The sequence below is a fragment of the Papio anubis genome, chromosome 12 (genome assembly GCF_008728515.1).
Source record: "Papio anubis isolate 15944 chromosome 12, Panubis1.0, whole genome shotgun sequence".
Classification (NCBI taxonomy): domain Eukaryota; kingdom Metazoa; phylum Chordata; class Mammalia; order Primates; family Cercopithecidae; genus Papio; species Papio anubis.
This window is the reverse complement of record NC_044987.1, coordinates 111,525,563-111,551,654: the sequence shown is the minus strand read 5'-3', so window position 1 is coordinate 111,551,654 and position 26,092 is coordinate 111,525,563. Positions and strand designations below refer to the sequence as shown.

At 54.0% G+C, this 26,092-nt stretch overlaps 3 protein-coding genes across 5 annotated transcripts in view; 1 reads left to right on the top strand and 2 right to left on the bottom strand.

The window, feature by feature from the left end:
- Positions 1-1,046: 1,046 nt before the first annotated feature.
- TMEM258 (transmembrane protein 258) lies at positions 1,047-11,961 on the top strand. 2 transcript variants are annotated; one of them, XM_009185864.4, is made up of 4 exons: positions 1,047-1,185; positions 10,495-10,604; positions 11,181-11,317; positions 11,854-11,961. In XM_009185864.4, the coding sequence occupies exons 1-3, from the start codon at positions 1,159-1,161 to the stop codon at positions 11,305-11,307; spliced, it is 264 nt and encodes an 87-aa protein (XP_009184128.1). In that variant the 5' UTR covers positions 1,047-1,158; the 3' UTR covers positions 11,308-11,317; positions 11,854-11,961. The 2 variants fall into 2 exon arrangements, with proteins under 2 accessions (XP_009184128.1, XP_003909771.1); XM_003909722.4 differs by lacking the exon at positions 1,047-1,185 and adding an exon at positions 8,477-8,569.
- Positions 3,921-8,974, bottom strand: FEN1 (flap structure-specific endonuclease 1). 2 transcript variants are annotated; one of them, XM_009185865.4, is made up of 2 exons: positions 8,796-8,974; positions 3,921-5,813 (listed from the first exon to the last, which is right to left on the bottom strand). In XM_009185865.4, the coding sequence occupies exon 2, from the start codon at positions 5,790-5,792 to the stop codon at positions 4,650-4,652; it is 1,143 nt and encodes a 380-aa protein (XP_009184129.1). In that variant the 5' UTR covers positions 5,793-5,813; positions 8,796-8,974; the 3' UTR covers positions 3,921-4,649. The 2 variants fall into 2 exon arrangements, with proteins under 2 accessions (XP_009184129.1, XP_003909769.1); XM_003909720.4 differs by lacking the exon at positions 8,796-8,974 and adding an exon at positions 8,096-8,483.
- A 616-nt stretch (positions 11,962-12,577) lies between the features above and the next one.
- Positions 12,578-26,092, bottom strand: part of MYRF (myelin regulatory factor) — a 36,679-nt gene continuing 23,164 nt past the window's right edge. Inside the window, 19 exon segments of the mRNA XM_017948321.3 lie at positions 12,578-15,012; positions 15,199-15,273; positions 16,668-16,773; positions 17,121-17,195; positions 17,437-17,539; positions 19,133-19,384; positions 19,628-19,819; positions 19,913-19,998; positions 20,166-20,246; positions 20,670-20,738; positions 21,030-21,118; positions 21,404-21,476; positions 21,551-21,711; positions 22,457-22,566; positions 23,080-23,191; positions 23,458-23,658; positions 24,045-24,135; positions 24,491-24,601; positions 24,790-24,866. Coding sequence (XP_017803810.1) covers positions 14,932-15,012; positions 15,199-15,273; positions 16,668-16,773; positions 17,121-17,195; positions 17,437-17,539; positions 19,133-19,384; positions 19,628-19,819; positions 19,913-19,998; positions 20,166-20,246; positions 20,670-20,738; positions 21,030-21,118; positions 21,404-21,476; positions 21,551-21,711; positions 22,457-22,566; positions 23,080-23,191; positions 23,458-23,658; positions 24,045-24,135; positions 24,491-24,601; positions 24,790-24,866 — 2,145 coding nt within the window. The 3' untranslated portion in view covers positions 12,578-14,931.

The window sequence follows — 26,092 nt, the reverse complement described above, 5'->3', positions numbered from 1 at the left end:
TTAGTTTTGGGAGGGGATGGCAGACAGCAAGGAGATGAGCATCCTAAGGCATGCTGGGATAGGGTCAGAGGCACCACCCATGGAGAGGTTTGTCAACACAAAGACGTGGAAGGTTAGAGGTTTGTCAACACAAAGACACAGGAAGAATGGGCAGCAGAAGATTTAGATGTTTTCCATTTGGGCACATTTAACTTAGCTGGATAACTTGGTTTAAAACAGCCTGGGTAGGAAAATTAGAAGCAAGCTGGGTGCAGTGGCTCATGCCTGTAATCCCAACACTTTTGGGAGGTCCAGGCAGGAGGATCACTTGGGCCCAGGAGGTCAAGCCTGCAGTGAGCTGAGATCACCACTGCACTCCAGCCTAGGGTGACAGAACAAGACCCTGTCTCAAAAAAAAATAGAAGCAGAATTGAGGAGCTGTACCTCATTGGCTTCCTGACTCCAAAATAGGTGCTGATCCTTCCTATTTGCCGCCTAAAGTTTGTGTGTGGTGTCACCAGCCTGTTTAGCCAAATGGCTTTGGGCCCAGGCTGCCCAATCTGAGCAAACACCAGTGAGGCTCTATCGAGCCAAGACCAGGTCCTCAAAGCACCTGAACCACTGTGGCCTTCTCAGCCTACAGCACGGTGGTCTTTCACATGGCCACAAAGGGACACACAGTGACAAAAGGCTCAGAATGTTACAGTGTAAAATGAGTGATCTCAAATCTACTGACAGACGTAAAATAGGCTTAGAGAGGAAAAGCTGCCTCTGGTCAAATAGATCATGGCAGAACGAATTCCAACTCACGTTTTTACAACTCCAACTCCTATGTTTATCTTGGTTCATTTTTTTTACAACCTGGCCAGAGGTTGTAAATCAGGCCCAATATCAGTATCCTTTTTGTGTGTGCCAATTTTGTTATCATATCCCTGTGAAGTTGAAAAATAAAGTTAATTTTGACCAAAAGACTTCATTTGCAACCCATGATGTTCCTGTGTGTGTGCAGGATTCCTGAGTGCCTCTGCTACAAGTTACTGTTCACCTCTCTGTGCTCTTTAATCACTAGACTCCCCTTTGTATAAGCTCCTTGGGCAGAGGAAGGAACATCAGGACCCTCGAGAAAACACCAAGACAAGGGTGGAGTATGGCAAGGAAGAGGAAGGCAAACTCCTTCTGATGACTCCCGTGTTCAAATGTGAGATTGTGAGTAATCTCACCAAGTTTCACATGTATCAATTCCTCCTATTCATGAGGCAATGCCCTTGCCCTTTTGTCCTTCAACTTTCCATTCTGAATTATTTTCTCTTTATTTTTACTTACTTGTTTTGAGACAAGGTCTAGCTCTATGACCCAGGCTGGAGTGCAGTGGTGCTGCCATCTCAGTTCACTGCAATCTCTGCCTCCCAGCCTCAAGTCATCTTCCTACCTCAGGCTAATCGTTTTTGTTTTGTTTTGTTTTTGAGACCAGAGTTTCACTCTTGTTGCCCAGGCTGGAGTGCAGTGGCATGATCTCAGCTGATTGCAGCCTCCGCCTCCTGGGTCCAAGCAATTCTGCTTCAGCCTCCCGGGTAGTTGGGATTACAAGCATGTACCACCACGCCCAGCTAATTTTTTATTTTTGGTAGAGATAGGGTTTCACCATGGTGGCCAGGCTGGTCTTGAACTCCTGACCTCAGGTGATCCACCCACCTCAGCCTCCCAAAGTGCTGGGATTACAGGCGTGAGCCACTGTGCCTGGCCTCTCTTTACTTTTAAACTCATTTCTAGTTTCCAAATAGTCTCCCTAAGTCCTATCTGCCTAAATTCTTTCTCTGCAAGTGTGATCCCTCAGAGCTGGACTGCAGAGCAATGCCTCTTAACCATCCAACTAAGACAGCTCTCCTGAGCAAAAACATTTGTAGGCATCATTAATCTTCCCTGCAGTGTGCACACAGAAAGTTAGATAGCAAAATTCTATAGGAGACAAACTTACCTTCAAAAGACAAAAGAAAACCACTACAATCTTGACTACCACAGGGTATAAGCCCTTAATTATCAAGAGTTACTGCACTGAGGCAATAACTCCTAAGAAATCTTAACATTTCGCCAGGCAAGGTGGCTCATCCTGTAATCCCAGCACTGGGAGAGGATGGCACACGCAATCCTAGCCTTTAGGAGGCCGAGGCAGGAGGATTGCTTGAGCCCAGGAGTTCAAGACCAGCCTGGGCAACAGTGAGATCCCATCTCTACAAAAAATTGAAAAATTATCTAGACATGGTGGCCTGAGACTGTAATCACAGCTGCTTGGGAGGCTGAGGTGGGAGAATCGCTTGAGCCCAGGAGGTTAAGGCCAAGATCACACTACTGAACTCCAGCCTGGGTGACAAGAGAGACTCTGTCTCAAAAAAAAAAAAAAAGGGCCAGGCACGGTGGCTCACGCCTGTAATCCCAGCACTTTGGAAGGCCAAGGTGAGCAGATCACGAGGTCAGGAGTTCGAGACCGTCCTGGCTAACACAGTGAAACCCTGTCTCTACTAAAAATACAAAAAAATTAGCCAGGTGTGGTAGCAGGAGCCTGTCGTCCCAGATACTCGGTAGGCTGAGGCAGGAGAATCGCTTTAACCCAGGAGGCGGAGTTTGCAGTGAGCGGAGATCGCGCCACTGCACTCCAGCCTGGGCGACAGAGTGAGACTCCGTCTCAAAAAAAAAAAAAAAAAGAAATCTTACCATCTTTTTTTTTTTTTTTTTTTTTGAGACGGAGTCTCGCTGTGCTCCCAGGCTGGAGTGCAGTGGCGTGATCTCGGCTCACTGCAAGCTCCGCCTCCTGGGTTCACGCCATTCTCCCGCCTCAGCCTCCCAAGTAGCTGAGACTACAGGCGCCCGCCACCACGCCCGGCTAGTTTTTTGTATTTTTAGTAGAGACGGGGTTTCACCATGTTAGCCAGGATAGTCTCGATCTCCTGACCTCGTGATCCACCCGCCTCGGCCTCCCAAAGTGCTGGGATTACAGGCTTGAGCCACCGCGCCCGGCACCATCTTTACATCTTTAGTTCCTATCACTACTACTGCAGACTTAGAAGCAATCTACCTGAATCAGAAAACAGAGCTCAAATAAGTTGTGTGGCTTGGTATAATCTGGGAAAATCAGTTTCAAAAGTTACCTGCCCTTGGGATAGAACTTTTTGTCAGCATCAGAGTTTTCAAAAAGTACCCTAGTTATGAAGCCATTGTTGGGTAAACTTTATCCCATTCCAGCTTCAACCAGAGGCACTTGTATATCCTGAAATTTCACATAAGATTACACTTGAAGAATAGGTTTCTCCATTAAAAAACTTGAAAACTACTGGTCTTCAGGCTCCCTAACTGTTTAATCTGTCAAGACATTGCCAGCTTAAATTTCGGACAGTTACATAAGTGTCCATGTTAACTTCAAATGGCCCTGACAGGAATGCTAAAACATCGGACATTCAAATGGGCCAGTTCCCCACCAAGCTTTCTCAGAATTATAAAACTTTCAAAGTTCAAAAACATGCGATCTCTATGGGAAACAATACCTTGGATTTCAGTTTACAAAAGGAACAAGAAAATGGTTTCTGAATGGCAGCTTTCAGTTTACAAGTAGTGGCAAAGTAAATGCTTGGATGTTATGACGTAGATGATCTAACTTGTGAGACTTTCTTAAAGGCACTCCTTTGATCTCACATGAGAGATCTAGAAATCTATTCAAGGTATTAAAACTCCTCTCCCAGCAAGATGAAATAAAGCATCCTCCTCCTAATGGCTGAAGTTCCATCTGCTATGGCCATTTTATGGAGCATGGTGCCATCTTGTGGACACTCTCAAACCACCCATTGTTAATCGGGTGCAATTACACAGCATGTTGAGTGAAAAGGAAAACTATTTGGAGTCATGGTCACTTGGGATATTTTCAAATGTTCTCAAAGAACATGACATTTTGGTCACTTTTATAATTTTATTGACCTTTTTTCTTCATAACTTTAAAACAAAAACAGCGCATGAAAACCAGTGTCTTATCCCAGTCTCAACTCAGCTGATTGCCAGATGAACATCACCATCTTACTCCTCTGAATAACCAGACACAAATTACATAGCAAGTTCGAGTTTCTGCCCACCCAAGACATAGCCAATAATCAGTCACAAACACAGACACAGTCAACTCCAGGGGCTCCAGCTCTCTGCCTATCTTCTCTCAGCAGTTCCTCCCATCTGCTAAGAAGCACCTTCCTGATGGCTCTCTCTCAAGGTAAGTCAAGGCTGAACAAGACAGAAAAGCACAGTCTAGGTCCACCATCACCTCCCACTGGCCACCAGTTGGCCAGCCAGGAAATCATTTCTGTACATCTTTTGTCTCCCCCTTTTATCTCCTCTCTTCTGCAAAACTTGTTGCTATCTATCACTTTCATGTAACAATGGACTTAGTGTCCATTAAACTGCCTGAGAAGTGGTTTGAGCCTGATATATTTTCCTGAGCTAAAAAAGGAAAAGTACCTCTGTGGCCTTCTTGCCATTAAGATCAAGTAAAAAAGGGACTAGCACTACTGAAAAGGGTCACACTAGAAAAGCCTTAGAATCCTCTCTCCACTCCTGTGAAGGTTTCTCTAGTTGTAGCTCTTAAGGGTACAAGAGGGCAAATATTCTGGGGTCAAGGAGGTATAATGGGGAAACATTTATTTTCCCCTTTTAAACTTCCCTGCTGCCCCAGTCTTTGCCTTCTTCTTAGTGGATCCCTTGGGTTCTGGCTCCTTGCGCTTAGCTGAAGAGAGTGAGCCGGTCACCTTGAAGAAATCATCCAGGCGGCCCTGGGTGCTGCCTTGGCGGCTCTTACTCAGCCTCTTGACCCCACTGCGGATTCGCTCCTCAGAGAACTGCTTTTCACCACACATGAACTTAACCAGCTCTTCTTCATTTGGCTCGCTCCACTTCAGCTCCACAGACTCTGGGTCCAGCACCTCAGGTTTCAAGAAGAGCTGGTGAGCCTCCTTGTGGAGCCAATTTTCTGGCACAGGGTACTTGCTGGGGTCAAGTCGCCGCACAATCTCCTCGATGCTCTTGTGCTTCTGGATGAGGTCCACAGCCCGCTTGGGCCCAATACCCCGGATACTCTCACAGTAGTCACTGCCTAGCAGGATGCACAGATCCACAAACTGTTCCTGGTTCAGGCCCAGCTCCTGAAGAATCCGGCTCAGGTGGAATTCCTGGATTGGCAGCTTTTTGGCTTCACTGGCAGTCAGGTGTCGCATTAGCACAGGGCTGCCGAAGGTGAGGCAGTCCATGTCCTCGGTAGCCGCAGCATAGACTTTGCCAGCCTTCACCAGGGCAGCACAGCTGGCCTCTGCCTCGCTGGGTGCATCAAGATAAGGGATGCCCATGAGGCTCAGCAGATGTTTGCACTCATCGTTGTGCTGCTTAGTGACCTTCACCAGTCGCTTAGTGAATTTTTCCACCTCCTGCTCGGCCCCAGCAGCCTGAGCCTGCTGCAGCTGCTTCTCTGCCTCAGCCCGCCGCTCACTGCGTTTCGCCAGCTCACCTGACTTGAGCTGTGGCGGCTTGCCATCAAAGACATACACAGGCTTGATGCCATTCTCCATCATGCGAATGGTGCGGTAGAACATGCCCATCAGGTGGCTGGTGGTCTCACCCTCCTCGTTCTGCAGCACATCACCACCCTGACGAACAGCAATCAGGAACTGATAAATGCTCATAGAGGCATCAATGGCCACCTTACGGCCAAAGTAGCTCTTGATGTCATTCTCCCGGATGGCACTGGGGGCCACATCAGCAATTAGTTTGGCCAGGCCTTGAATTCCCATGGCAACACAGAGGAGGAATGACTAAAAAAGAAAGGCAAGTCAGAGACGGAGGAAAGGAGAAGGGTTATAATTGGTGTTATCTCACCAACTTCATGCCTTCAACTAAATTCCACACAACAAAAAGGACAAGTCAGCACTGCTAAAGACGAACAAGACAAAGTCCTCATTCTCAAAAAACTCAGTCTAGCAGAATTTACTCAATAGTAAGGCTTAATGAGTACCAGAAATAGAACCAGGTGCTTAGAGAAATAAGATATTGTTGATATTCTAAGGTAGCAGCATTATTTATTATACAAAAAAACCCTACAACATGGGTCTCTATCAAGGACCACAGAAGGCCAGGGTGCCCAGCCCAGCTTGAGGAGTCCAGGGACCATAATGGCAGACCTGAAAGGCAAATACCAGCTAAACAAATAGATCTGATTTGTTTTGAGTCTCTGGAGAACCCTGACTGATAAGGCAGTCTTGAAAAAGGATTGCAAACATATCTGAATGGAGGTGATGTGGCTTTCTCACAAGCTTCTCTAAACTCTCTTCATCATCGCCTCAGCACATAAGAGTTTCTACTTTTATTATGATGTTACTAGAGTTTCAAGTCTTTCCCTTTGCGTTTTCCCTCCACTACTCAGTCTGAAATGTTAACTCCATGGCTCCTCCCCAGGTCCTGATTTAGGGGTCTGGCATGCTATAGTCACTGGGCTCAAAAAAGTATTGCACTTCAGAGTTCAGTGTTTCCCAGATAGCAGTGTTTCCCAAATCACCCTCACGATTTTTGCCACTTCCAACTAAAACCTGTACTTTCATTCACTTAGAATTTTTTTTTAAAAACTAAACTGGAAAACTCATAAGCAATAATATTTGTGTTCTATTAGTTATATTTTAATATGTGTTAAATATATAACTATTAAAAAGGATTTTAGGAGGTGCAATTTAAAATCATCTTGCCATCCTGGCCAACACGGTGAAACCCCCTCTCTACTAAAAATACAAAAAAAAAAAAAATTAGCTGGGTGTTGTGGCGCACACCTGTAATCCCAGCTACTAGGGAGGCTGAAGCAGGAGAATCACTTGAACCCAGGAGGCACAGACTGCAGTGAGCCGAGATTGTGCCACTGCACTCCAGCCTAGTGACATAGTGAGACTCCGTCTCAAAAAATAAAAACTCATCCTGTACCCACTGGCGGTATGTGTCCAATACTCCAAGAAATATTCTACCAGGGCCAGGCAAAGAGGCGCTGGCCAGTAATCCCAGCACTTTGGGAGGCCATCATGGGAGAATCACATAAGCCTAGGAGTAACAAGCTGCAGTGAGCTATGATTGTGCCACCACACTCCAGCCTGGGCAACAGAGCAAGACCTTGTCAAGAAAAGAAGAAAAGACAAAACAAAACAAAAGAGAAAGAAATGGAAGACTCCACCAGGACTTTTCATTGTTCCCATTCTTCCTTCACAGGGTTCTTTCTAGAGCATCAATGACTGTTCAATTCTTCCTTCTAATTCAGTCCAAACACTTCAGCATGGCGTCACGATCTTTCATGTTCTGGTTCCCAACCTAACCTTACATTCTGGGATCTCAACAGAAAGCTGGAATAAGGCCCGCCTTTTTCCACTTTTCCTTAGCTGTGCCCTCCTCTCGCCATCCTCTCACGCGTCCTTCCAGGTCCATCCCTGGATTATTAATCAATTAATAATTAATTGATAATGAATTATTCATTTGATTAATATGAATAATTCCCCTGCGAATTGCAACGGCGAAAGCTCTGGCCTTGAATCCAGGCGCGGCATTTTCCATCCGTGTGACATTACCAAGCCACTGAGGTTTATGAAGAACGATTACCATGATTGTCTCTCAGGGCTGCTACCAGGGTTAACTGAGACAACAGACGGAAACCCCTAATGTCCCCTCTCCAGGCCTGTTCAACCCTTCGGCTCTTGCCTCAAGCCGGCGGCCCTGCTGGAATGTTGACTGAGGACCAGGCCGTGTAGCCCTTGATCCCCTTGCGGCGTCCCACAGACAGGCAGGCAGGCAGGAAAAGGGCTAAACAACTCAAGTGTCAGAACTCTTTCTCGTCCAAGGTCTTAGGAAAAATACAACACGACCCCATAAGGTGGAACTTATTACCGCCTTTCTACAATGGAGGAAAGAGAGGCTCGGAGCTTACGCGACTGGCCCACGGCTCACAGGGGGAAAAGTGGCCAGACCGCTTGACTGCATATCACGCGCACTCCAGACCCCGGCTCCCCACGGCCCCAGCGCCAAGCGGACCCCGTCGCTCCCGGAGGCGCTTCCCATGGGGTCTCACCTGGCCTTTGAGACACGAGGCCTCGGCAGCTAAAGCTTTGTTCGGGGTTGGCCCGGGCAGGCGGTTCCTAAACCTGATTTCCCTCCTCAGCTTAGCGGCGGGTCGCCTGACGCTCAGCCGCCTTCCAAAGCCCGCGCTCCCATCACGTGACCTGCCCGCCACGCACAGCCTCTTGGGGAGTGTAGTGCAGGCTGCGTCCCCTCAGACGGCTACTCTCATGGCAACCAGTCCCTCCAGGGAGAACAGAGTCTCTCAGCGACCGTGGCGTACTCTTCTCCACCGCTTGTCCCTACTCCACCCACACCAGGTCCCCGCAGGCCCCTGCTCCCGCTACACCCGAAATCGCGGGACTACAAGTCCCCCAATGCCACTTGCGCCGGAGGCACTTCCTTTTCCCGTTGTGCTAGGCGCCTGCTCCTGCGGACGTGTGCTTCCGGTGGCGGAGCGGCGGATTAGCCTGCGCGGGGCAAAATGGTGAGAGGGTTAAGGGGAGTTCCCGACGGAGATGCGAGGACCCCTCGGGATCTGACCCACACCGCGCTTCTCTTCTCAGACGCCAGAGATCCAGAGGGCTAGACGCTCTTGGAAACTCCGGCTTGGGCTGAAGGGTGGGGAAGGGGGAAACCCCTTGTCATGAACTCCTTAGGTTTCTGAGCTCGCGATTTCTAAGAATGAGAGGCGTGGGGCGTATTTTGAATACCTTCCAGTTTGTATATCTGTTATCTGTGGTGTGTTATCTTTATCTGGAAAGTTCTTCTGCCGAACCCGTGCCCATGCTACAATGCCCTGGGCAAATGTTGTTTCTTGGTGAGGCACTTCCAACTCTGAGGCACTTGGCCAGACTCTCCTAGGAGCGCCCACAGCCTCTGTACACGTTCCATGGACTCCTTTGTTTGCGGCCGCTTCTCCTAGTGACCACCGTCTGACGCGCATCTAGCTCTGGGATGATGTCTATTCATCTTTGTGTTCCCAGTGCCAAACAGAGGGGCTGTAATTGGAAGCTCAATAAATGGCAGTGATTGTCTTTATCATTTTGGGGGAAGGGGGCCGTGATTGTTTACTGAATTGAATTCCAGTGTCTCAGAACAATGGGAGCAGTTTACTTCTCTAGAGTTGTTATGTTCTGGATTTTAGAAGCGTTGGCTGACGGGTGACAATGAAGTTAACATTTGTAGAGATCTTTACGTTTACAGCCCTCTTTCATAGGCATTATGTCATCATGTTCCCTACAATCTTAGGAAGGAAGCAAATACCTATGGAGCAAAATCTTCCCTGCCAGGCACTAGAGTTTTGATTCATCATCTTTCTTATACATCAGTCCTGTGAAATAGATAATACAATCACTTTACTCAGACTCAGATTACTCAGTAGAACCAGAACTTGAATGCCTTCCCTGTAGATCACAAGATTCCATAATAGTATAGGTAGTGAGGAAAATACTGAATTAGAAATTGAGGACCAGGCTCGGTGGCTCACGCCTGTAATCCCAGCACTTTGGGAAGCTGAGGCGGGCGGATCATGAGGTCAGAAGTTCGAGACCAGCCTGGCCAGCATGGTGGAACCCCGTGTCTACCAAAAATACAAAAAATTAGCCGGGCATGGTGGTTCACGCCTGTAATCCCAGCTGCTCCGGAGGCTAAGGCAGGAGAATCACTTGAACCCAGAAGGCAGAGCTTGCAGTGAGCCGAGTTCGTACCACTGCACTCCAGGCACTTCAGCCTGGGCGATAGAGCAAGACTCTGTCTCAAAAAAAAAAGAAAGAAATTGAGGCTGTGTGTGGCAATTCACACCTGTAATCTCACTACTTTAGGAGGCTGAGGCAGGCAGGTCACCTGAGGTCAGGAGTTTGAGACCATCCTGGCCAACAGCAAAACGCATCTCTAGTAAAAATACAAAAATTAGCCAGGTGTGGTGGTGCGCACCTGTAATCCTATAGTCCCAGCTACTCAAGAGGCCGAGGTATGAGAATCTCTAGAACCCAGGAGGCAGAGGTTACAGTAAGCCGAGATCGTGCCCCTGCCCTCCAGCCTGGGTGACAGTGAGACTCCGTCAAAAAAAAAAAAAAAAAAATTGAGATCTGGGTACCACCAGTGACTTATAGCAGGCGTTCTCAGCTTGGTGTCTATAGACACTGGTCCGCAAAGCTCCAGAAATTGTAGGCAAACTTTTTCTTGTATGTGGTTTTTCTCAGGCAGAGAGTTCGTACCTTTAGTCACATATTCATAGTGGTCAGATCATTGGCCTCAGAAAATGATAAGGACCATTGATCTGCAGCTACATTTCCAGGCCAAAATCAGCCTCTGTTTCACAGCAGCACCAGGCTCCTTGATAACCCCATGTTCTCTCCAGGCTGAAATCATGGAATTCTTTGATAATTCTGATCTCTTGCCTTCCCCTAGGAGCTCGAGGCCATGAGCAGATACACCAGCCCAGTGAACCCGGCTGTCTTCCCCCATCTGACCGTGGTGCTTTTGGCCATCGGCATGTTCTTCACCGCCTGGTTCTTCGTGTATCCTTTCACTGAGCAGCCAGAGGACCAGTGATTAGTGATTTGGGAGGCTAAGGGAGAAACCATGCTAAGTACATGGACCCCGCCAGTTTTGTACATTGGATTGGGGCTGGGAGAAGGTAAGGAGGGGAGGAGGGCTGGTTATGCCCAGGAGCAGGTTATGGCCTTATTTCCAAAGTTCAGGTGAGCTCAGTTTGTCCTTTGGATTTTCAGGACAGTGAGCAGGGAGGGGGCCTGGCTGGAGTGGAGGTGGGGAATAGGGGTGCTACAGTTGGAAAGGTGGCATAAGGAAGGGTGCACTCAGGTGTCGGGAGGTCTGAGGGATAGTCCCAGCTCCGGCCCTCATGAGCTATGTGACGTGGGGCAAGTGACCTAACTCCTCTGGGTCTTATTTTCTTCATGGCAGTGGAGCACCAGAGTCCAAAGCATCTCTTAGGCCCCTCTGCCTGGCTGCTCTGGGCTGGATATGCCTCCCAGAAGGCATTGAGCCAATACCTTTCTCCTCAGAGTGCCACTGGCTGGGCTCTCTGCACTCCACAGTCCATCCCTTCACTTTGCCTTAACTGCTGTGCCCAGTTACGAGGTCACCTCTACCAAGTACACTCGTGATATCTATAAAGAGCTCCTCATCTCTTTGGTGGCCTCACTCTTCATGGGCTTTGGAGTCCTTTTCCTGCTGCTCTGGGTTGGCATCTACGTGTGAGCGCCCAAAGGTAAGAGCTGCAATGGGATGGATGCATGAGCCAGGGAAGCCTCCCCATAGGCAGGTCAGTAGGGTCCTTAAAGCTCTTGCCAGCATGACCCCTTGGTTGATGGAGACAGACTCAGTGGAATGGGTAGGGACACTAGACATTTGTGCCTCTTTCCCTGCCCCTCATACAGACTTGAGCCAAATGTGACTTTGTCAATTCTGAGCTCACATGGCCCAAGGCCTCGATCTGCCTTTGGGATGTACCACGTAGGAGTGTGAACGCAGGCTTCCCATGGTTGTACATTTATGCTCTTAGAAGTCAGACCCCAGTGACTTGGAGAGGCTGCTGGGAAGTTGGCTGGCTGAAAGGGGGTCAAGATCCGGGGCTTAAAACTTGCTGCAGACAATCCACCAAACAGGCCACTGGGAATCAGCTCTGGTGGCTCATCCTCAAAGGCATGTGCTCGACAGCCTTTGCCCCAGGAGCACAGGGGTGCAGGGAGAGAAGGTAGAAAGAAGGGCCATTGGTCTCATTTTGATACCCCTCTCCTCTTTTAGGTAACAACCAGATGGCTTCACTGAACCCCTGCTTTTGTAAATTACTTTTTTTTTACTGTTGCTGGAAGTGTCCCACCTGCTGCTCATAATAAAGGCAGATGTATGGCAGTTCTGTCTGGGGTCCATTCTGCGGGGGTGGCGGGGTGCTGGGACCTACATTCCTTCCCCAATCTCTTCCCTTTCCCATTTCTCATCTGCCTTTCGCAGTTCCTGCTGCTGATCTACTTCAGGGGGATGAGATTTGTGTGGCACGGGTGTTTTGTCATTGGAATTTAAGGCTCACTTGAGGATAGGAAGGGTCTGGGCCTACCCTTTTCTGTTGTTTCTAGGACAGACTTCTCTAGGAACCCGCATCAGTCCTTTCTGCCCTAGGCCAGTCCCTGCCATAAACATAGCCACCCTTCTCTGTGCTGGGGCATCCTCACCAGGCTCGGCTTGTCCCCCTAAGAAGGCTTTTCCCCTCGGTGGCTACTTTTAACACAGGTGGGCAGCAGCGGGTGTGCGGGAGGGGAAGGTGTGGCCACGGGAGGGGCTGCTGAATCCACTCCTAACTCCAGTATGAAGCTAAGAGGATAAGGGGTATGAAGCATCCATTTGGCCCTCTGGCTCAGGAGCTCAGAGATTCCAGGCTTCTCAGGAAGAACTTTGAATTCCAGTTGGCCCTCGCCTCATAGGTGACTCCTCTCCCACCAGACCAATCCCAAGAAGAGACAAGGAGGCAAGCTCAGATACAAAGCAGTATTTATACATTTATTTATATATGTATATTTACTTCAGAAGAAAAGAACATTTCGGGGACAGGAAGCAAGCAGGCCCGGGGCTGCTTCCCTCAACTGCCCACCTCAGAGTCAGAGTTGGCACACGATAAATACCAAGCTCAAGGAGAACTGGGAGTTAACTGGAAGGTAGGGGGCGCTCTATGCACACGCAGGCTTCTAAGGGGGCACAGAATGGGCAGGAGGATTTGCACTGGGAGGCCCTATGTACAGCTTGAAGCTAGGGGGAGATTAGCCCAGTGGCTACAGGAACAAACACCAAAGGAGAGAGGAGAAGGGAGGGATGACCTGCTGGACCCCAGGGCAGGGTTGGGGCCAAGACACACCATTGCCAGCCGGGCAGCTGGCAGCTTCTAGCAGGTGGCCCACTGACCTTCCCTGAAGCCGTTTTACCACAGGCTTAAGGCAACTTTGGTCCAAGGTTGACCCCCTCAAGCAGCTCGGAGCCCCAGCCTGGCCCCAACTCCTGCACTGAGGAACCCCTCCCCAGGCATGGAAACAGAGCCAGCTGCTAACAGGTTTGGGACTGTGCTGTGTCCAGATGGGCTCCAGGGGGCAGTGGACGGTCACTTTCCAGTTAAGGACTGAGGGGCCGCAGTCCCGTTGAGGAAGCCCAGGAATCCTATTACATGGAGTGGGGCTCGGCAGTTTTAAGGCATAGGGAGGATTCCCCTAGTGGGAGGGAGAACAAAGTCATCCTAAAGAAGGCTCAGCCCCTGCATGGTATGGGAATCATAAAATTCCTATGTCAGCGGAACCAAATTGGGGAGGGGGCTGGGAGGAAGCTATCCCTGCTATTCCTGCATTCCCCCTGCTGTTCCCTATCCTGAGGACAAGTGCTTTGAGATCAGTGGCAAAAGGGGGCCTGCAGTTCATAGGCTTCAAGGACTCGGCTCCACTATAGAAAGGCCTCCCATTCAAAGCTGAGAATGAGTGGTGGGACAGGGGCAAGGCCTGCTTCCCAAAGAGGTGGCAGCATACCACAGGGCAAGGACAGCAATTCCCTTTCCCATTTCTGGACCCATGGCAGACATGGCTAAATGAATACCACACTCCTTCCATGAGCCTGGATGTAGCCTCAGAATGTACCAGGCACCACTAAGAAACTTGAAGTTGGCACTTAAGATACAACTTCTTCCCTAACCCAGGGTCTTGGTGGTTGGGAGTGGGATGGGTGTCTGAGGCTCCCTGGGAGGGATCAGAGTCAGAGCCCTGTCTTTGCAAGTGTCACACCCCTGCTCTGGCCCACTCGGAGATTTCTAGCTCCATCCTTCCACTCCTTCCTGCCCTGGTTTAAGTGCATTTAGTAATTACTTCATTAATAACAGCAAAAGCTATTTGCATTTGCCCACCAGCCAAGACCAGGCTGCTGCTTGAGGGATTCCTGCTCCTCTGCTCAGAGAGAATGATGTGGTCACTGATCACTGTGAGCTCTGGACGCTCCCAGGAACGCAGGCAATGAAGCTGCAACACCATCTGGGTGCTCAAAAGGGAATTTCCTCTTCCCGGATATTCCTGGTTCAAGGCTCTAGGGCTTACCTGGCCCACTGGCCCCTACTGGTTCAGGCCTGTGAAGGGCTGAGGGTGGCTTCATCAGGCACTGAGTAGACTTAAGGCACAAAGTCAGTTTCTCCAACCCATCCAGGGCTGGCCTTGGCTGCCCTGGGACTTCTTGGGAGCCAAACTCTCCCAGGGAGAAGAAACCTCCTGGGCCACACTTAAAGCTTAGAAATCCGAGTCTGGCGTAACAGGCAAACCCCAGAAAGTCCACTACCAAGCCATCCCCCAGGGAACAGCTTTAAGGGGGAGAGCCGTCTGCCCTCCATTGACTCATGGGAGTCCACCCAAGTCTCTTAGGGCTGGATCCAAGTCCCCTGCTGATCTCAAAGGTGGGCAGGTCCTCTCTCCAAGACGGTTGGCTCCAGTCTCAAAAGGGGAAGCAGGGAGAGTGGGCTCTGAACAAATCAGGGCCACAGGCTTCCCCTTCCCTCCAGGGTACCTGAACCAGCCCTCCAACCACCGTATCTGGAAAGAGGTAAACTGGTCCTGTCCTGGCCCCTAGGGGGTGGCAGGCAGGAAGGCCCAGGAAGTCTCCGGCTCTCAGGTTCCCTCTGTGCTGTGAGGGGCGACCAGCTGGAACAGTAACTCCAGTGTGAAGACTTCCAGTTTCACCAGTCTTGGGTAGGGCCAGTGAACAGCAGAGCTGGCCTACAGCAGGCTCCAGTGTAACACCATTACATCCAGTATTGGGGGGTGCCTGGGCACCCCAGTCCCTGGTGCGGTGCTGCCTCAGGAGGGCAGCTCAGTTACACAGGCGGTAGAAGTGGAAGTAGTAGTCTGTGGCTGGCTGGACGAGAGCCTCCGAACTGCAGTTGGCCTGACCCTGGGTGGAAGGGCAGTGGGAAGGTGAGGCAGCTCTGGGGGTGCGAGACAGACGGCACTCCCTGCTGACGTTGCTTAACACTGTGCCCCCAGTGCTACCACATACTGTGCAAATCCCCCATTCCTCAAGCCCCACGTCGCAGACGGGTACCCAGACCTCCGGGGTAGGTGGGATGCCCCTGCTCACCAGCAGTGCCACCCGGAAGTGGTAGGTGAATTCGCGGAAGGACAGGATGGTTATTGGCCACTGGTGAGAGGTGCCCTGGAGAGAAGAGAGACGGGTCAGGACAGACGGCTGCCCCTATCCCAACCAGCATCTCTCACCACAGCCGTCACAGTTCTGGGGTCTGTGGGGAGTTTTATGAAGGAAAAAAGCAGAGAACTTTGAAGAAATGGGAAGGAGCATGTTCTGCTTTGGCAGAAGGAGCAATGGCAGCTACTCCATGCAGACTGTCCCTGGGACTGGCAGGTCCACGGCCACCTCCGCCTGGCCCCTGCCTCCTTCCCAGTCCTGTTGTGCTGGGTTCCCTCACCCGCTATGCTCTGGGCACATCAAAGTATTTCATTAGCCCCATCCTCAGGACAATCCAATGACACAGTGCTGCTACTAGCCCCATCTTCTGGATGAGGAAACTGAGCCACTTGCCTAAAAATCACAGTGTGGCAAAATCACACAGCTGGGATTCAAACCCAGGTCTGTCTGGCTGTCTCCCTCAGGGTGGCATGCAGCCTGCCCATCTACCTGAGGCTTTGGCTGTGCGTCTGTGATGTGGTTTCAGGCCCAAGCACCATGTCTGCTGCATGTCTAGCTGGGCTCTCCGTCTCTCTCAGACACTGGCTCTTCTGCAGGGCCACAGGGCTCGAGCCTCCCCGAGAAGCACCCCCTCCTCTGTTGCAGGAGCTTCCTGTACGTCTTTTCTCCCTCACTATAGAGTACGTTCTTAGAAATCAAAACCTGTGTCTGTTCCACCTCTCTCCCCTGCAGCTGGGCCCACCCAGCACAGGGCCTGGGACAGATGGGGCCCCAGTCAATATTTTCTGAGTAAACACATGAATGGGCGAGAACAAAAAATCACTACTTCCCTTAATTTGGCCTGAGAGTCTTCTCCCATGGCCTCTTAGGCCCAAGGAGAAACTGGGGGTCCATCGGCCCCAGGGACAGCTATAACTTCCGGTTACTTGGCCAGGGAGGAGCTGGCCATCCAGTTCTCCCAGAAGAGGTGGCCAAACATGGAGCCTGAGGGGTCCTGTAATGCTGCACATCTAGCTGTGCCACTTCCCCAACCTGAGCATGAGGTCAGCTCCTTCCTGCTTCTGCAGACACCTCCAGTGAGCCACAGCCCTCCCCGCCATGGGCTTCCAGACACCCACCTGTTTCCATCATTGCACTCATCCACATTAGCCCCTGTGATCTGCTTTCTTCCCCAGGTCTCCAGCATGGCAGGGCCAGGAGATGCTCAGCAGAGTGAAAGGAACAAACACGGGCACGCGTGCCCCTCCCTGGGACACAGAGGCCCAGGCCCCAGAGTGTCCCTTGTGGAGATGGCTTCACTCTGTAACTCCCAGCTCCTGCTCCTTGCCCATTTGGGGGCCCAGTTGTGCCAGGAGAGAAGCAGCTTGGGCCTGGCCAGCTCACAGCTTCCCAGTCCCACCTACCTGGGTGTCCTGGTGGGTGTGGAGACTCTGTGGAAGGCTCCCTTCCTCACACGGCTCCTCCTTTGACCTCAGGCTGCACAGCATCACAGACACGGGGGAGGAGGAACTGGAGACAGGCCCAGATAGCAGAGAAATGAGGTTTTGGAGTCCCTCAACCTCAGCCCCCTTCCAGCCAGCCTGCCTCTGAATCTCCACCCAGCCTGAAACACCACATAATAACCAGGGCCCTCGAACAAAACCTTTCCCATCGACCATCCCACGTGGTCCTCAGGCCATGAGATCAGGTCATTTAGCCAATTAACCACGAAGCAGGCAATGAAGTCAGCACTCATCCCACCATGTAGGAAATACTAGAAACTCTCCAGCTATCCTCAGACTTGGCTGTTCTGAGGCTCTGCAGGAGATTCTCCCTGGCTCCCCTCCTGCCTCCCACTTCCCCGTGCTGGCACTCACTTCATCTGCAGAGTCAAGCTGAGGTGCAGTGGGGTGCTGCTGCTGACAGGGATGTGGTAGGTGAAGTTCCCAGGCCTGCAGGGGCAAAACTGGCACCTTAGCCTGAGGGCACCCTGCCACCACCCCCCACCCGTGGACTCCTCAGCCCCCAATCTGGGGAGCCCTGCAGAGGCCTGGAAAGGGGCTGCCCTGCCTTATGGGAGAGGCTTCTCACTGAGGGGGCAAGTTCTGGGCAATCTGTACCACCTGGGCTCATGTCACCTGAAGGGACCTCCCTGGGTGAAGGGAGGGAGCCCAGCCCGGGAGCCCAGCCCACCTGCAGGCATCCCCTGGAGCACAGTACTGGGAGGTGATGGGCATCGAATTCTCCAGCACCTGGATGGAGGTCAGGGAGGGCACTGGCTCTGCAAGGAGAGAGGCTGTTGGGACAGGAGTAAGGTGACAAGGCAGGACACAAGTGAGAAGCAGGCAAGTCTTTCCTTGCCAGACTTGGATCAGTCACTCACACCTTAGTATGAATCAGTTCCAAGTTATTTTTTTCCAGACCTCCACAATGGCCAGAATCACACTACACCGTTCCCTCAGCAGCCCTAGGACTACCCAGTTCCCATGAACCTGACATCTGCCTCCTCAAAAGAACTGAAACACCCAGTAGGAGGGATGGGTCTTCACATCCCTTGCCAGGTATGCAGGAGCCCGCTCAAGGCCTCCGTTCCTGACTGCGGGCATCTCTCCCAATTCTGGGTTCAGAAACATCAGTTACATTGGTAGCTTGAAATCGGCGGCTGTGACAGCATCACACAAATGAGGCTCCCCCCCGCCCCGAGGAGGCTGGGTAGGGGTGGGACTGAAGTGTGACAAGCCAGATGGGGAGACAGGCCTTCTTGCTCATCCAGTTCACGTACAGTCTTGCTGCTGCCTGACTATCCACCCAGGAAGGGGGAAGCTGGGGCCACTCAACATTTGCTGGACCTGGTATGTTTTTAGCTCTGAGGCATGACCCAGGGACCCAAGGACCCCAACAGGATCCAGGACACCCTGTGTGGCCAGGACAGGTATCAGATACAGACGAGATGGAAGGTGCCCTTCCCACATCCCTTCTGGGCAAATTCCAAAGATCCTTTAAAGAGTCAGCTCAAATGTCACCAACTCCAGAGAAGTTTTCCCTGATCCTCCCCACCTGTGTCCAGATTAAGTGTCCTCCCCAGTCCCAAAGCTACCGGCATGTCCCCTCAGAGCCTCATCACACTGCTGTGTTTTCATCTCTGTGAAGTCTTTGGGGACAGGAGCGTATCCGTCTTCATCACCCCCAGTCCCCTGTACAGAGCCGGCCACAGAGTGGCAGGCAGCTCAGTAAATGGGTGCCTGGTAAACATCTCCCCCATGGGGTTCCCCCATCACTTTGAATTTCCATCTCTGTAAGCCACATTATGTTCCAGGGTTTCTTTTTCTTGAAGCCATAAAGCCCATCAAATGAAAGTTAGTGAGAGCAGAGCTGCCTGGTTGAAGCCAGGAAGCCTCCCACCCTCCCCTTCAACCCCCAGGGCAGCCCCCAGGGTGCCTCAGAGGAACCCAGTTTGAAAACTGAATAAAAGGTTCTGTAGCTTTGTTAAAACCAAAGATATGAGGTTTGGGAAATAATAGGCAAGACCCAGTATAGCACCCTCCTGGTGCTGGCATGGTGAAGGAGGCATCAGGCTCGGGATCAAATATAAGCCCCGCCTCAGAGGGGCTGTATAACCCTGGGCAGGTCACTTCACCTTAGTCTCCATCCCATTTCTTCAGCTGAACAATAGGAACAACAATTCCTTCCTTGCAGGAGTGCTGTGAGGACTAAACGAGATGATTTATGTAAGGCTGCGGGCCTGATTCCTGACCCTTACTCTATGCTCAGCAAACGTCTATTGACTGACAAGTCTGAACCCAGACAGTCACAAGACTGGGCTGAGGTGGGCCCTGGCCAGTGAGCCTTGCCAGGCTGGGCTGGGTATTATCAGGGGTGCAGCAAGTACCTGACTGGCCCTGGGCCCAGGTGGGCTGAGCAGGGCCCACGCTGGACTGGGGGGCCCCTCGGCGGGCCCGGCCATGGAAACCAAGGCTGGGACTGTTCTTGGCTTTGCCCTGCCCCCCAGGGAAGGGGACTGCAGGGCTGGCCAGAGGCTCCAGGCTCTTGTGATGTTTGGAGTGGCCAATGCCATTGACTGAAAGACCCCAGGACTTGGCTCTGATGTTGGTGACTGGCAGAAGGGCCATCTGGCTGGGGCCTGTGGATAGAACCAGGGACAGGCTGAGAAGCAGGGAGCTGGCTGCTTCCTGTCCAGCTGTCTCTAGGGCCCCATAAGACTGAGTGAACCCCATGTGTCTCTTGGTCCTCTCAGGGGAACTTCCCAGTCATTGTCCAGAGCCCCTTTCTGGGCTCCAGGAGACCCTCCCACCAATGAGTATTTGGGCCTTTCTCTCTACTCAGGTAGCCCTCGCCCCAAGCTCCAGCCCAGAGAAAGCCTTACCTGAATGGTTGGTGCTGGGGCTGGGACTTGGGCTGAGAACATGGCCAGGGTTAAAGCTGGGGCCAAGACTAGGACCAGTGGTAGGGTTGGTGGTGGGTGAGGAACAGCAGACGACAGGGCAGGGGTGGCTGGAACATAGGTCCAGGGTGCGGACGGCAGAACCTGGGGCCGAGCTGGTGAGGCTGGTGGTCACTGAGGAGGCCAGAGGCTGTGTGAGCCGGAGGAGCCCCCAAGAGAGAACATAGCAACCTCCCCGTCCCACCCCAGACCTGCCCAGACACGCACCCAGCAGCAAAGTGGGCTGTATGCCTGGTAGCCCAGTGGTTATGGGGGACTGTCGGAGCTGCGTGGTCCCAAAGCTCTGGCTGGACCTGCTGGGGAAGGATGAGCTGAGCTCAGAGGGGCTGGGAGAGCCTAAGGGGAGAGGGCCTGGCAGTCCTGGAGAGGCAGGAGGGCAGGAGAAGGCAGAGAGGGAGGGGAGGGAGGCAGGAAGAGGGGCAGCAGGAGCCAGAGAAGAGGGGTGCCGGTCAGCACGTACCATGGGCACAAGGCCTCACTCCCCCCAGGGGGCTGGGGCCGGAGCAGGGCCAGGAGACAGGAAGTGGACACGGCAAAAGAGCTAAGGGGCAGCAAAGAGGCAAAGGGTGAGACAGGCAAAGGGGAAGAGAGAAGAGAAGACACAGTCAGAGGTGGCCCCAGGAGCTGGGGGTGACAGTGGGCTCACAGAGCCCAAGGCCCTGCCCTGGCCCTCCTTCTGCCTACCCCATGTTCCAACCCCAGCCCCTCAGACAGCCCTGACTGGCAGTCCCAGCTACCTGGAGGGGCACTAAACAGGCCAGACACAAATATCGGGGTCAGCAGGGACTGGCAAAGGCTGCCCACCCTCCAAGGAGGCCCTCCCTGGACCCCCACAGCACCCCAGCAGGCCGAAAGGCTAAGGGTGAACTCCTTTAGAGAAGACAGTCTCATGGCTCTCTGACCTGGGCCTGCCCACCAAAGCCCCACCTGGCCTGGAGGCTTGGCGTGGCATCCAGGAACCTACCCGTCAGTGTCTACCAGGTCCTCCTCTGTGCGCAGGCTCAGCACGTACAGTGTGGACATGGACACCACGCTGGAGCCACGGAAAAGGGTGACCGTTAGAGCTGGAGCCACCAGCCAGTGCCCTCTCTCCAGGACAAGGCTGTGGTCCTTGCTCCTGAAGCTGGGCTCCCAGGTGATGCCTGCAAAATGGGTCACCCCAGAGGGGAGGAGGCAGAAAGGCCCACCTCACTGAGACCTCAGTTGCCTGATCTCCCAAGCTACATCCTCCTCTTCCCCTAGGCCTGAGCCCATGGGCAGCTGACTCCACTGGGTAGCTCCACTCCCCTAGTCAGCCACCCTGAGAGCCCAGGGGACAAGTCACCTGAAGGCCATGACCACCACCAGGGCAATGATGGTTCCCTGCAGGAAGCGCTGGCTGATGCAGGCCTGGTCCGGAACCACGGACGATGACTGAGGACCAAGAGGAAAAGTGCAAATGCAAAGAGGGCCAGGCTGAGGCTGCCCGCAGTGGGCTCTGCTGGAGGTCGGGCGGGGGGTGGTGGTTAAGGGGGTGCCCCATTCCCCCAGGAGGCAAAGGGAGAAGAAAGAGAAACTGGGGACTAGGAGGGCTACAGAGTCACAAGGAGAGGGAAGCACCAGAGGCCGTGAGGCTGGAGAACTGCAACCTGGAAAGGGAGGCCACAAGGGGTGGGGAACTCCCCATCCAACCCACCTGCCATGCCTGCTCACCCTTACCTTGCTGGCCACCTTGGGGGGCCTCTTCTTGTGGGGGACACTGCCTGCCCGGCTGAACTGGCTCCCTGCATGACTGCAGCAAGAGGGCCAGGATCAGGGGTGTCCCCGGGAAGAAGGGTCTCACCTTCCCCCACCCCGCACCCCTACCTGAAGGCGCCCGAGCTGCCGGTGGATTTGAGGCTGTCGAGCCGCCGAAGCTTGGCCAGCTTGTGGCTCCAGCGCTCCAGCTCATCAATGCGCGTCTCCAGGTTGTCCGTCAGCTTGCACAACTCCTTCACAGCCCCCACGTTCTCCATGAAGATGCGCTCCTGCCATGGGCCATAGGCCAACACAGAGGGCCCAGTCAGGCCTGGGAGCCCCAGACTGTCAGACCTCAGGGGGCAGGAGGGGCGGCCACTGTCCTTGGCCACTGGGAGGCCCTCAAAGCCTCCCTACCTGGGCGGGCCCTTCCAGTCCAGCCTCAGCACCCACAGCTCCTGTGCCTGTCTCCAAGCAACACCCCCACCTTTGCACCTTCACCTGGGCTGTCCCACCTGCCTGAATGGCCCTCCCCACTCCCTGCCAGAGCTCTCCTCCCCTAAGCCTGAAGGCTGCAGCCCCGGGATCTGCCCCCTCTGATGACTGCTGTCTCAGATGTCAGCATTTCACTATTCAACTGGGGTGGAGACCCATTACATGCCTCCTTGGCGCCCAGACTCAGGACAGGACAAAAGTCATCCTCACAAGAAATCACGTATTTCAGCGTGGAGGTAACCATACGAGGATGTCTTTGCAGTTCTATTACTGCCCTCATTTTACTGGGGGTGGAAGGCCATGGCCCTCCACAGGGTTTCTCTTGCCCTTGATCACACAGGCTCCAGGGGCCAAATCCCTACCCACTCATCTCCTTGAACACTCACCCCTTCCCTGTGGGGTGCAGAGGGCACTCTGGAAGCAGCATGAGAGCTGAGGTTGCTCCTGCAGTGCCCCCCCAGTATCTATGGAGGTGATAAGTGTCCCCCAGCTGGCTCCCCCCTTGCCTCTGGGCTCCTTCCCATTGCCTCACCCACAGACCTTGTTCACCACCAGGAAGTTCTCTATGGTTTTCCCATTGGCAAAGACCATGTCTCCGGTGTCTTTCACAGCCTCAGGCAAGATCTCCTTCACCTCCTGAGCGATGACACCTGGAGGTGGGGGACAAGCCAAAGATGGGTGGGGGGGTGGGAAAGGGCAGGATTGGAGAGGGTAAAGTTCTGGAACCCAGAGATTTGGATTCCAAGGAGCCCTGGAGCAGGGGGATCCCCGAACAAGTGTTCACAGAATTGCAATTCCAGGGGTCAGGTGTAAGGTTCCCGGGCTGGTGTGGGGCGGATTCCTGGGGGTAAGGATCCCAGGGGGAGTGGGTAGTATTCCGGCAGGTTAAAGGTAGGATTCATCTAGCGAAGGGCGAGGGTCCCTGGGCCGCGATTCTCGGATTTCCACTGACAATGGGGCGAGGTTCCGGGGACCTGGAGAGGTGCGATTTTCCAAGGTCTGAGGGGCGGGACTTCTAGAAGGCATGATTCCCAGGGGCGCAGTTCCAGGAGTCAAGAGGAGGGGTTTCTGGGAGTAGGATTTCCAGGTGACAGGGGGCGAGGTCACTGAGACCCGAGGTTTCTGGGTTCCCGGACCCCAGTCCGCGCCAGCCCGGTCCCTACCTGTCTCTGGCGCAGTGGCCTCGATGCCCGCGCTGGCGGCGAACTCGGGCTTGTATCTGTAGTGCACCAGCCGCATGCGCGAGATCCTCTTCAATTGCTCAGTGGTGTCCACCTGCGGGGAGCCAGGCCCGGGAATGAACCCCTCCCCTCCTGCGGCGGTCCCGGAGCAGGCCCCGGAGCCCAGGAGGGCGGCAACCTGGAGGCTGCAGTGTGGAGAGGAGATCCTACTACTGGAGTCGTTAGATCGGGATTCGAGGCCAGTCTTCCTTCCCCGGCAGCCCCGCCTTTCCGCGTGGTCACGCCCCCTCCCCAGCAGCCCCGCCCCCGCGACCCGCCCCAGCCTCTAGCCCCGCCCGGCCCCCACAGCCCTGTCCCCACCTCCTGCACGTGTTCCTTGGCGCGCAGGTCGGAGGGGTGCATAAGTGAGCCCATGACCTTGACATTCCCGTGCACAACCAGCGCCTCGTCCGGCCGGTCTGTGTTGATGCCCACGCGGCCGTGGTGGAAGACGGTGTCGGGCACCTGTGCCCGCTGCCACAACACATCGCTGTCGCTCTCGAATTGGCCTGGGTTGGAGGCCTACCGCGAGTTGGGGCTGGATCAGTCCTGGGGGATAGGGAGGGGACCTGCAGGGCCCTGGGAGCAGGGGAAACTCCACAGCAGCCCCTCCCCTTCCAGCCAGGGTTTCTCACTGCACCAAGCCCAACGTGAACTGTCCCTCCCATTGTGACAACTTTTTCTCACTTGTGGGATCCCAGAAGCTACCAAGTCTTTGTCCACCTCCCTGCTTTACTGTGGAGACCCTGCAGCCCAGAGAGGGTGGGAGCCTTGCCCAAGGCCACACAGCCAGTGCCTAGCAGGATGAGCATGCCCACTCTTGACTCTCAGGACCCGGGTACTTCTGCTTGCTGTTTCTCCCAGCCCTAGGGAGGGCTGTCTACGCCCTGGGAGGAGGTGGCCCTCACCCGCACGATGATGCGCTCTGAGATCTGGGCAGCCAGCGTGTAGTTCTGGTTCTGTGCGTGGGCCTGGAGGGCCACCACCAGCATGAAGTACCTGGGACACACAGGGGTCTCAGAAGTACTCAGGGCCTGCCCCCTCCCCAGGGCTGGCCTACCCTTTCCCTGGCCAGATGCATGTTCATCTCACCCCATCCTACAGAGGAGGAACCCGAGCCTCCACCAGGGGGCAGAAATTCCCCAGGGCCCACAGCAAGAAGCCAGGGCTGTTTCTCAACACAGAAGCCAGGCTTCTGCTCTTCCCACCCTTAAGTCAATGAAGGGTTCCAAATCTCAGGTCTCTCATCTATGAAATGGCTCAGCCTGTAGGGCTGTGTGCCTGGTGTGCCACACAGGGCGGTGTCTTCCTGCCTCAGAAATGGAGGGCTCGGGGCAGGCTCCCACCTGCTCACCTCTGGTCAGGGTTGGGCTTGCCCTTCTTACGCATGTTGTTAGCGGTGGTCTCGCTGAAGTGCAGCCGCCCCACAGTCACCTTCGTGACCTGCTCAGGGGGCAGATTGACCCTGCAGAGGAGAGGCAGGGTGCTCAGGGGGCATGGAGGGAGGCTGCAAGAGCCACGCCGCTCAGGGGCACCCAGGCCAGCAACGTAGGCAAGGCGGACACCCTGGGTGCCTCCCTGGCCCCTCCATTCCCAAACCAGCTTTAGTGTGGGTCCTTCTAGGTACCACCCCCAACAGGGTCAAACACTCACGTGACCGGGTTGAAGGGCCGCTTGCTCCGGTCTGACTGGGACTGCTCGATGTTAATGGACTGGTTCAGGGCCTCCAGCTGCGGGGAGTGAAGCCAGTGGCACCTCAGGATGGGGCTACCCAGGTGGTCCTGCCCTGCTGCCCCCTCTCAGCCAGGCCTGGCCCAGCTAGAGCTCACCAGGAAACAGGGCAGCACCCAGCCCTCAGCCGTGTTTCCCACAAGCTCAGATGCCTTCTGCATGGTCACACCCCCTCACACCCTACTTCACACCCACACCCTCCTCACCCCCTCACAGCATAATACTCCCCCAACTTCTGCACAGCTGCACATGCACAGTCACTCCCCAAACACCCACACCCCCATTCCACACCCACACACTCCCCCCACCTCTGCATGTGTGCACACACACACACACACACACTCACAGCCCCACCCTCCCTCACGTCCATACCTACACACCTCACAGCAGCCTCCAAGCCCATCCACTTGCACCCAGGCCCACTCACTCCCCAGATCCTCTCCATACCCACGTCTCCTCTACTCCTCCATGTGCACTGGCAAAGCCATGCCAAGGTGCCATGCCTGGCTCACTTATGACACCGAAGTCGACAGACCCAGCCGTGTTCCCAGGGAGCTCATAGACTCAAAATCAGCCACTACTGGGGTTGTGCTGTGGTGCCTCCCAATAGGCCTCAGGGGAGGGGCCCTGGGGAGAGGACCAGCATGGAGTCTGCCCGGAGAGGAGGGATGTGTGTTGGGAAGGGCATCCAAGGCAAAGGGAGCCGCAGGGTGGAGGGCAGGGGCTGTGATGGGCACGAGAGGTTTGGGGTACCACACGTGGCAGAGCTGGATTGGAGAGCAGGGCCCCCAAGGCCCCCGTGGTGCAGCTTGGAAGCCGGGGCTTTGATGGGAAGACACTGGGGGCCTTGGAAGGATAGGGAGTGCCGTGGCCCCCTGAGTCTCAAGTGGGCCAGGAGTTGGGGGTCCCAGCTGCCATGGACATTCTGACAAGGAAGGGAGGTAACCCAGACCAGGGGATGGACAGGAAAGAGGCAAGGACCGGACCAGGTACAGGGATCTTCCAGGGCAATAGCAGGGCCAGATGCATGATGAGAGGGGAAAGAGGGCCCTGACCCAGATTTGTGGCTCAGGTAACTAAGGCCCTGCACCCCATTCCCTGAGAGGGGAGCCCAGCGTGGGAGGCAAGTGTGCCGGGAGTTTAGTTTGGGACCTGGAGCTGAGGCACCTGGTAGAGGGCTCAGGTGATGGGTCTTGACTGGGATTGCAGACTTGGGAATCACAGG